The sequence below is a fragment of the Equus quagga genome, chromosome 6 (assembly GCF_021613505.1).
Source record: "Equus quagga isolate Etosha38 chromosome 6, UCLA_HA_Equagga_1.0, whole genome shotgun sequence".
Taxonomy (NCBI): domain Eukaryota; kingdom Metazoa; phylum Chordata; class Mammalia; order Perissodactyla; family Equidae; genus Equus; species Equus quagga.
Genome location: NC_060272.1, coordinates 83,281,208 through 83,292,426, shown reverse-complemented (window position 1 = coordinate 83,292,426; position 11,219 = coordinate 83,281,208). Strand labels below are relative to the sequence as shown.

Sequence of the window (11,219 nt, the reverse complement as noted above, 5' to 3'; positions counted from 1 at the left end):
ACATGGATGGACCTTGAGGACATTATGCTAAGTGAAGTAAGTCAGAGAGAGAAAGTCAAACACCGTTGATCCCACTCATGAGTGATCCCACTTATGATTCCACTCATAAGTAGAAGATAAAAACATCGAAAAACACACACATAGAAACAGAGATTGGATTAGTGGTTATCAGAGGGGAAGGGGGGAGGGTGGAGGGCAAAAGGGATGATTAGGCACATGTGTGTGGTGATGGATTATAATTAGACTTTGGGTGGTGAACATGTTGTAATGTACAGAGAAATCGAAATATATAACGATGTACATCTGAAATTTATATAATGTTATAAATTAGTTACTGCAATAAAAAAGAATAAAAATCAAAAAATAAAGTTCTGTATCTTGATTGTGGTGGTGATTACACAAATTTCCATATGTGATAAAATGGCACAGAAATATTCACACGCACTGTACCAGTATCTGTTTACTAGTGTTGAGACTATATTATGGTTATGTAAGACATAACCATTGAAGGAAACTTGTGAAGAATACAACTGTGCTAACTCCTGTAAATCTATAATTATGTCATAAAAAGTTTTTTAAAAGTATATGTAAAAACCAGAGGCAATCTGAAAACATTTTCTTCTTAAAAAGGAGGGGAAATGTTTGCAAAACATATTTGCTAAAGGTCTAAACTTCTTCAATTCAAAAATAAGACCAAAAAAACTCAACTAAACAAAAAATGGGCTAAATATCTGAGCATACGCTTCATTAAAGGAGATTATGAATGGTTAAAAAACACATAAAAAGAGGTTCAACAGTATTAGTCATCAGAGAAATGCAAATTAAAACTCAGTAAGATACAACTAGACACCAATTAGAATGGTTAAAAATAGACTTGCCTAACCAAATGTTGGTAACCGGAGAGCAATGAGAATTCTCAGACATTGCTTATGGGCATGAAAAACAGTAGAGCCAGCTTGGACACATTTGGCAGCTTCTTATGCCGTTACATATAAACTTACCAGAAGACCCAGCAAGCTCACTCCCAGGTATTTATACAAGAGAAATGAAACTACGTCGACATAAAGACTTGTATGTGAATGTTCATAGTGGCTTTACTCATAATCTCCCCAAAGTGGAAAAAAACCCATGTGGCCATCAACTGAAAGGACAACAAACTGGTTTATGCACAGAAAGGAACACTACTCAGGACAGAAAGAATAAACTAGTAGTACACATACATCACGAGTCTCAAAAGCATTCCACTGAGTGAAAGAAGCCAGACAAAAGACAGTCTATACTTTAAGATTCCATTTATATGAAAGTTGAGAAAAGGCAAAACTACTGCAATAGAAGGCAGACCAGACTGCTCTGAGGGGTCTGAGAGGTAGGGGTGGAGGGAGGGGACTCACTGCAAAGGGGGACAAAGATCTTTTGGGGATGATGGAAACATTCCAAATCATGATTTTGATGATGGTCATCTATTGTATTATTTTTCAATACTCACTCACTTGTACACTGAAAAGTGCTGCGTTTTGTTTTCTGTTAAATATACCTCAACAAAAGTGATTAACAGTTAAAAAAGAAAAAAGGAAAAACAGAATTTGCAGTCTAAATGGAGTCACATGGTAAGGTCTGCTCACCCACGGAGACGAGGTGGCTGTAGTTCTCCAGCATCACATCTCTGTACAGGGTCCTCTGTGCAGAGTCCATCTGCCGCCACTCCTCCTGGGTGAACTCCACAGTCACGTCTTTGAATGACACTGATACCTGCAACAGCACATTTCTAATCAATGTCCAGAGTCAGGGACATGGACTACTTTCGGAAACTGAGTCTTACTGTTTACTGTTCAAAGTCTAAAACAAAGTATTATAAAGGATGACTATCACAGTCCTAATTCTGTCTTATACTTTGAGGATATGTACACAACTAGTAAAAAATATTATTCTCATGCTCTGATTTACTTATATTTATTTTTAATTTATACACATAATATTGTCACAATATAATGAGAACGCTTAGTGCCTTATTTTTTGAGGTAAAGTTATTATAAATAGGATTCCTGTATACATTTCCCATACACCATGGATTATGTTGAGCTCTCTGCAGAGCATACACCCCAGCATGGAGAGCTCTGCTGTGGCAACAGCGAATCAATAAGAGATACATGTAAGACTGGGGAGGTATTACATACCACCAGATTTATATTTCAGGAGCAATGCTCTAGAACAGGGTTTCTTCAACATGGCACTACCAACACTGTGGACCATATAATGTCATTTTTGTGGAAGACTGTCCTGTGTACTTTAGGATGTTTATCCCTGTCTCCTATTGATTAGATTTCAGTACCATCCCCAGCTGTGACAATCAAAAATATCTCCCAACACTGCCAAATGTCTCCTGGGGAGCAAAATTGACCCGTTAGGATTATTTATATTGCTCTATGTGAATAGTGAACAATGTCTTAAGCAGCAAAACAAAAGATCTAACTTCAGAGATAATCTATATTAAGGCAAAGTTACAAAGATAAAGGATAAGAAACTAATCCTTATAGGAAACATCTGCTTCCTGAAACAAAATTATTTTCTTGTGCAGCTATACACAGAGTTGCACAAGCAACTGGGTAGATGCTACACAGAGACTGGAAGAATAAATAGGAGGCAGAGGTTGGGTCATAGCGAAGCAGATGTTTTTCATTTGCTCTCAAAATGGCTGTGGAATGTACAGATAGAATTATTTATTTTGCTGTTTTTGCATGATTTTGGAACAGAGAGGGAAGTCTAAAATGAAAATAAGGATTTAGAAGACATTAGTCATTAAGATGGTAATTGAAGTCACCAGAGAAAAAGGGCTGGTTCAGAAAGGACATAGAAACTGAGGAGAGAAAAGGACCAAGTACAGAATTCATGGAGATAGCAAAATTTAACAGGCAAGTAAAAAAAGAATAGGCCACAGAATCTCTGAATGTTGGAATGACAAATCAGAAATATTAGATTACTGGAAATTAAGAGAAGAGAGAATTAGAAGCATAAATGATTCCCCTAGTTCAAGGGAATAGATGGAGCACACACATTTACATCCCCTGCCTCCAAAAACACACTCGGATAAAATACAAACTTGCTACAAAAGTATGACAGAAAAGGATTACAGAGAAACGTCATAGCAGAAGGCCCGAAAATTTGAACAAACTCTGGAAGACAGAGGGTAAGGTCGTATTGAATAAGAAAGACAGGACAATTTAGCCCACAATCTAATGCAAACAGAGAAGTGGGCAGAGGAGCAGGGCACTGATGAGAGCCAGAACGACATGCAAGCTTCAAGCGAACAAGAGCCGGAATAAAGTGTGTGGTGAGAAGAACGGTTAACAGAGTAAACTTCCTATCTGAATACAGGTGATGTCATTCAAATGAGTGAGGAAAGGCTGGACACTAATGTTACAGGGATAGCTGGAGGCCACCTGGGAAAAGACAGATCTCTTTCTCACACCAGAGAGCAGGATAAAATTAAAATGTATTCAAGATTGATATGCAAGAAATAACATCACATTCTAGAAGACTACACAGAACAATGATTTTACAATGCTAGAGTGGGAAATGTCCAACTCTGACTGAAAATCCTAGGAATCAGAAAAAAACAGCTAAATTTGACAACATAAAAATCAAATGCCTTTATGGTAAAAAAAAATCCTGAGCAAGGTAACAATACAAAAAACAGTATGAAAATTGTGCAATTAATATCATAGAAAAAGGGCTGTAAGGGTATACTGGATACAGTCATTAAAATCAGCACATCAATAGAACAGGTAAGGGATAAACAGCTCAACAACAAAGAAATATTATGAACTACAAACAAAAAACAGTGTTCTGCCTCACTCATGAGAAGAATAAAGTGGACAGAATTAAACTGAGATCAGTTCTAATTCACACTGGTAAAAACCCAAAGTCTGATGCACACTCTACTTGCAAGGTTGTGGGGAGGAAACAAGCGGTTTCAGACTGTTGGCTCTACTCTCAATTACACCCAAAACCTGACCACTTCAAAGTAACTAACACCTGTGATTACCATTTCTTGCTAGGATTACAGAAATGGCCTCCAACACTGTATCTGCTTCCACCACTGCCCCACTAGAGTCTATCTTCAAACAGCAGACAGTGTTATTCTTTTAAACTCTAAGTCAAAACTATCCTTTTGACTCAGAAGGATAAAAACCCAAACCCTCAAAACCCTCTGTATCACCTAACTAAATGGAGAGAGAGACTTTTGATGAACTGGAAGACTCATTATGATCAAGATGTTAATTCTCCCCAAAATGATCTATGCTACAAATTCTATAGAATCCGTGCAATAGAAATCAAAATCTCAGCAGGCTTTTTTGAGATAGACAAGCTGATTTTTAAAACTTTCTATAAAGATGCAAAGGACCTAGAATATCCAAAACAATTTCAAAAACAGAACAAAGGTAGAAGGCTCACATTACCTGATTTCAAGACTTCCTTTACACAGACACGCAACGAGACAGCAAGGTATTAACAAAAGGACTAACACAGATCATCAGAAGTGAAGAGAGTCCGAGACAGACCATACATACACTGCCGGTCGACTTCTCACAGAGGTGCCAAGGTAATTCAATGGAGAAAGGATAGTCTTGTCAGCAAAAGGTGCTGACAGGGGGCTGTGCAGAGCTAGAGAGCACAATATGGCAAGGGCATGTTCCTCTACTCCCGATGTTTAGAGTCCACTGCCAGCGCGTAATATGAAGACCCTCAGACTCAGAAATTCTAGGTTTCAGATTGTGCCAACTAGAACATATTCTGTCCTTTTCTGATTAGCAGCTTTATACTAAAATAAAATTTAAAAGCTGAACAAAAAGGGCAATTATTAATATAATAGATAAAGACTTTGAAATTCTAAGAAAATACTATCAATAAGCTTATGAAAATACATTTAAAAACTTAAAAATACGAAAAATTTTCTTTGAAAATGTAATGACAAAAGTTATACTAACAAAAAATACAAATTCAGTATAGGCTTATGACTAATAAATTAATTCAATAATCAAAATCTTCAAGCAAAAGTCTTCATAAGGCCAAAATTTATATGTAATACAATTTTCTCACCTAAATTATTAGAAAAGAAAAGGAGCAGGAAAGTGCCCCATTTCCTTTTATGAGACTATGACCTCGATATCATGATTGGACAGGGAAACAAGAAATTATAGTCTAATCCAACCTGCGGATACAGAAATAAAAATCCTAAATATAGTATTAGCAAAAAGCCCTAGGAAAATATGTAAGAAGCAACTAACCAAACAGCAACTAGGGTCTGTACAGGAATTCAAGTTCATATTAGAAAATCCATTGTACCGTTTACACTATCTTCAGATGGAAGGAAATAAGCTATAGCTTTATTCCAATAGATGCACAAAGGGAATCAATATAATGCATTGCACAGTCATGACTAACATGAAATCTCAACAAACTGGTACCTGGAGGGAACCTATTTACCCTGACAAGGTCACCTACAAAAGCTGACAGCAAACATAGTTAACAGTCATACTGGGTATATTTTCCCTCAAGATTGACTTGATCTATTTCTATTTGTCCTTTTTCCATTTCATGCATGGATCCTTCTAAACCTATAAATCCCTTACAATACAAAGTAGGGAATGGAGAAAGCGCTCACCTGAGGGATGTTCATTTTCTGTGGCTCCTGGGCAAGTGTAGAGAACTGTGGCTCAGCTGAGAGGACAGAAAGAAGACAGGAGTCCTGAGATTTGACCTGCCACAGCTCCTAGAGTCACCTCCCCACATCAGCACCCCAGCTGGGGATCATCCTCCCCCAGACACAGGGCCCTCTGGGCCTTGAAAAGGCACGAGGAGGATCATGGACAGGCGGCACCACCTGTCTTTGTGTGACTCTGCAATGACCATCTGCAGTTTTTTACTGAGTGAACATAAACTTTTCTTGATTGATTTAATAGTAACGCATGTGTCCTTCTGACTAACACAAGGAAATAAAAACAAAAGATGAGTTGAATTAAACTACACCAAAGGACAAGACATTACTCTTTCATTAAATACTCACTGTGCATCGTTTATCTATTTTTCTCAGTAATATTATTTACCGCCTGGTAGAGACAATCCACGGGAAGCCTAGTAAAAGAGATGGGATGCTTGAAGGCAGGAACTTTTGTTCGTTTCAGCTGGGATGTATTCCTCAGAAGGCCCCTTTGATAAGATGCTTTTGGTGACTTATCCGAGAGGAAACTGCAGTTTTCCTTCTGACTCTGTCATAAACCGGGTTTCCCTGGATAAGTCACTGAAACTTTCAGGCCCAATGTCTTTACAGTTTTCAAGAGAGCTGCAAGTAGACGACTTTGGAAAATCCTTCAAGAATCATTATTCTGGGATCCTGCGAGGTCAGGATGATGTCACTAATATCACATGTGGTGGCAGACATGTCTGACAGTAGCGCAGCCTCTGTAAAGAGTGGGGGCCATTTAAGGGGACCAGAGCCAGAACCTCCTCCCTCTGCCTGGTTGTCCCTGTCCCCCGGACCTCGCCCTCACAAGCTCCCCAACAAAGCAGCTTTTCCTGAGCAGCCTGCCCCTGGGGCACCCCAGCTCACCTGCTCTACTCAGGGATGAACAAACCTCCCACTGTCACACAGTGTGGTGGCTCCTGAAGGTGGCATCAGCATCAAGTCTGGCTCATTCTGGGCAAGGGGATGAGAACGGCTTCTGACCTTGCAAATCTAGGACCTGCTCTTTCTGGGCTCTTCTGTCTCTGCTCTGAAGCTCTGGAGAGAGGTCTAAGGCCAGAGGGGTGCTCTCCTCAGGTAAGACTCCTGCACAGAGGCCCCTCCTTCCTGCCTCACAAGGGTTGCTTTGTTCAAGGAAACTGGGAAGTGGATCTGGGAAACAAATTCATTTTAGGGGCCAAAGCCTGACTCTTGAAATTCACTACAATATCAGACTTAAAGGACATCCCGTCAGCGCAGAAGGGGCCAGGCCCCTCTGTCTGACCCAAGGGACCTGAAGAGACACTAGAAACCCCAGGGTACATGTGACACATGGTGGGATTCCATCCACATCCCTTCCCTTACATTCCTGGGGATGTGGGGACAGGCCACGGTCCTAAGAGCCAGGAAGGCCGCAGTGCCAGTCTTGGGCGGGTGTGACATCAGACAAAGCCTGAGGCTGAAGGGAAGCCACCTGCCCTTGAACCCAAATCCTGCGCTGCAACCTCCTGACCCAGCACATCGGGCCACCGACCTGAGCCTCGGCTGCTGGGGAAGCGGGCGTGAGGGCACATGAAGCCATCCAGCGACACCAACAAACTGACTTCCAACTATGGCAGCAGCTGTCCCTTACCCAGGGCTTCCTACCCGGCCCTCGTCTAAAGACTGCACAACGATGACTCGGACCTAAGGCTCAAAACGACGCCGTGAGACGGCGCTATTAACCTCACGTCCAGATGAGCACGCTGACCCAGGCCCTTCTGTCGCCCCTGCTCACAGGTGACAGAGCCGGGACTGACCGGGCCTTTCCGGCTCCGCAGCTCGGCTGCCCCGCAGACCCGGGCCCCGTCCGCGTTTTAACCGGCCTCCCGCCGCCGCCGTGGGCTTCTCTCGGGTCGGGCTGCAGGAGGGCCGGGCAGACGGCCCCCGCTCCCGACGGGCTCCGCCGCACCTGCGCCCCGGCAGCCCGTGGGCCCCCACCGGCCGCCCCGCCGAGGACCCGCCCGGGCGCATTCATGGCGCTGGGGGCGACGGGAGCCCAAGACTTCCCGCCTCCAGCGCTGCCCCTCACTCTCAACCCCGGCGCGCCCTCTACTCTCTGAGGAGATTCTGAGGTACCTAACGCCTCCCGAGAAGTCCGGAGAAGAGGAGCAAGGAAGCGGGGCTACGGCTGCACATGCGCAGAGGGAGCCCGGAATCCCCTTCCCAGAGTGCCGCGCGGGGAGCCAGAAGGAGGCAAGACTACATTTCCCATAGACCCCGGCGGTCACTGTTGGGGTCACTCTTTCAGCGCCTCCGCTTTTCGAGAGACTGGGGAATGATCTCTCCGAGCCCGAAGAGGTTGAGGATCAAACGTGACTTCCGCCGCCAAATGCAAAAGGTGGTCCTCTATTGGCTCCTGATTGAAATAGCGTTTTTTCCGTAAGTCGTGTAGAGACAATTTGGGGAGCTTGAATATGGATTGGTTATTGAAAATATTAAAATTACTCTTAATTAGATGAAGTGTGAAAAAATTTTGGAGTTATATGGGAAAATTTATTTTGTGAAAAAAAAGAAGGCTTGACGACTGAAGTATTTGGGATTGAAATTATATAGGTGTAAAATTATGATTTCATAATTTTTCAACCAGTGGACCCCCACCCTTTACAGCCACTGGCCTGGTCCCAGCGCCCCTGGAGCCCAGTGTGGAGGTTCTACTGGGGGTAGAGACAGGGGCTCCAGGTGTAGATGTGTATAGGAAAGCTGTTGGTTTTCATACGTTAACATTGTTTCTTGCTGAAATCTCTTACTGTTTCAACAAATTTTTATGTTAATTATCTGGGATTTCTGTGCACAAAATGACAAATTTGCTTGCTTTTTTCTGACATTTATAATCCTTTGTCATTCTTTCATGAATTACAAACAAAAGCACAAAAATGCTGGTCAAACTATATTAAATCAATCATAATAGACTTTAACGTAAAGATTACTAATGGAGAGAAAGTAGTCACTACATATGTTCATTTAATCAACATTTATTGAGAACCCGCTTGCAATAGACATTATTCTAGATGCTGGGATAGCAAGCATCAAATCAAATAAAAGAGATTAAATTCCCTACCCTCATGGAGTTTAGAATCCATGGGGACCTATTAGTCAGGGTCCCCTCAAGAAACAGGTGTCACTTGTCAAGGAACAATGAGACACTTGAGGAGAGTCTACTAATGTGTCTCTAAAAACATGGGTAGGGTGGGTGAAGCATCGTGTAACTAGTGACAGTAGGGAATCATTATCACCACCAGGCCTATAATGAAGGTAGGTAACATTACCAGACCTTGGCAGAAAAGGCCACACTTGGGAGAGCTGTGTGGCCTTAGGAAGAGAAACATTGTAATGGCCATTACATGGCTCAGCACAGAGTGCCAAAAGAATAAATACCCAACCTCATTTATTCTCTTCCCTCTAATGTCTCTTGTCTTTAAGCATTTGTAAACCCCATTCAATACCTGTACCTAGAATTCCATCCACATATGTCTCCTGCAGACCTTTTTGTCACCAATTTTCCAGTCTTATTCTTGTCTGTTCCCCTACTACCAGTCAACTCATTGAGCTATTGGACATGAATCAATATAAATCTAAACTCAGGACGTGTCTCCTCTTCACAAGGGGAGCAACTAAATATATCTCCTTAAACTCTGCCCCTTTGGAAGATTTCTTTTTACCACACGTTTCAGAACCACCTGTAAGTGAGACTGTAATCGCAGCAGCCATAACTTCCAATGATGCCACCAAACATAGTAGACTCAGGTTGAAGGAGATTCAACTGGTATATGCCACAAGTCTCCCTTGGGGACTTTTGAGGGTTGATTAATTGTATATACTTGTGACTAAATTATGAAGAATTTTGTCAAAGGGACCCAGCCTCCTCTTCAGTTGAAGCCTCTTGTCTATAAAGTAGGATATATAAAGGACAGGGAAAGAAGATATGAATCCCTGTTACTGTGACTTGTGTTAGTTCTCTGCCAGGAGACCTAGAATTTCATAGATAGATAGATAGATAGATAGATAGATGTCTCAAGAAGTATCTTAGTAGGGTGCCCATTTATTAAAACTTCATGATCAAAGAGACACCACCACAGATCCCTTCAGGTCACCACAAAAAATGTCTATACCTCAGAAATACTCTGAGAATTTAGAAAACTATTTTTCAGGATCCCAATAGAGAAATAACATATTTCATTGGTATGAAATGCGCCATGGGCTGCTCCTAAGTTCATGGAGTATAATCATACTGATAAATTTGGCCCTATCCAAAACATAGTAGTTCATTCTTCCTGGTCTAATTTCCTAAGGATGCTACCTAGTTTCTACTTGTACTATTGAGCAAAATCTTAAGTTCCTTTTGTATTTTGTTTTTATATTTCTGGATTAGACTTTGCTTGTCCTCTGAGCATAGCTGTTTTTTTAATTAACATTATGGGCCTGGAGTCAGTAAGGCAGGTTGTACAGGCAGGCCCTGAAGAGAGTGTGCATCCTCTTTCAGGGGTGAGTTATACTGGGATCACCCCTCAGGATTTGGAGAGAGAGAAAAGTGAGAGAGCCACTGTCAGAAGTCAGTTAATCTTCACTTCTTTTTTTCAGCTCAGCACAAGCAGTGACTTTTAGTAAACCTTGAGGGCCTTAAAATTGCAGGGAGTGTGCCAGGTACAATGAACCTGAATTGCCTAGTAAACTTCACAGGCTCAATTTGCCAGGCAAGGTGTACAGAGCAGAGAGTATCTGTTCTGAGCAACAGCAACCAGTTGTGGTGTTTGACCATATCCTTCTCCTCTGATAATAACTTTGGGCTTCCTGGATGCTTGGTAAACCAACCTAAGTGAAGGAATACAATTTCTTCACCTTGATCTTGACCTCACACTGAATCCATCCTAGCAGGGATTAGGAGAGAAGATGTATTTACCTGGCATCCATCCTTATATGGATTCTGATAATTTTATAAAAGATTCAGGAGCATAATTGCCCACTTGAAGATATTCTTGTATTTAAGTCTTACCTGGAAGAGTACTTGAGGTAATCTCCATCTACTGAGAGCCAAATATATTGGATCACTTTTTCAACTGTCCAGACACCTCCATCTGGGAATTGTCCTTCTTGATTTCTACCATTATAGATTAGTTTTGTCCTTTCTAGAGTTTCATGCAAAAGGAGTCATACAGTGTGTACTCTTTTGTGTGGCTTTATTTTTTCCCACTCAGGATAATGATTTTGAGATTCATCCTATAGTTGAGTACCAGCAGTGCCGGAACAGCCTCACACGGGGAGAAACAACTGCTTATGAGATCAAGAGGGACTCATTGCGCCTGATGAGTTCAGGCTGTAAATGAATCCGAACACATGTACTCATTCCAATTTCCAGGTTCCCAGACTTTCCCAATGAATGTCCCAAATTTTGTCTAATATACCTCCTCAAATTGTGGATCCAGTAGTTATTGGAATTTTTGGAAGAAATAGTGGCCCCAAC

The 11,219-nt window shown here is 41.7% G+C and overlaps 1 protein-coding gene across 1 annotated transcript in view; it reads right to left on the bottom strand.

Moving 5' to 3' along the window:
- The window catches only part of ZNF782 (zinc finger protein 782), a 52,877-nt gene extending 46,142 nt beyond the window's left edge, over nucleotides 1-6,735 (bottom strand). The window contains exons 1-4 of the mRNA XM_046663748.1: nucleotides 6,608-6,735; nucleotides 6,065-6,459; nucleotides 5,663-5,718; nucleotides 1,623-1,749 (exon numbers count right to left, since the gene is read on the bottom strand). Coding sequence (XP_046519704.1) covers nucleotides 1,623-1,749; nucleotides 5,663-5,718; nucleotides 6,065-6,071 — 190 coding nt within the window. The 5' untranslated portion in view covers nucleotides 6,072-6,459; nucleotides 6,608-6,735. The remainder of the gene's footprint in view (nucleotides 1-1,622; nucleotides 1,750-5,662; nucleotides 5,719-6,064; nucleotides 6,460-6,607) is intronic.
- Nucleotides 6,736-11,219: the final 4,484 nt, after the last annotated feature.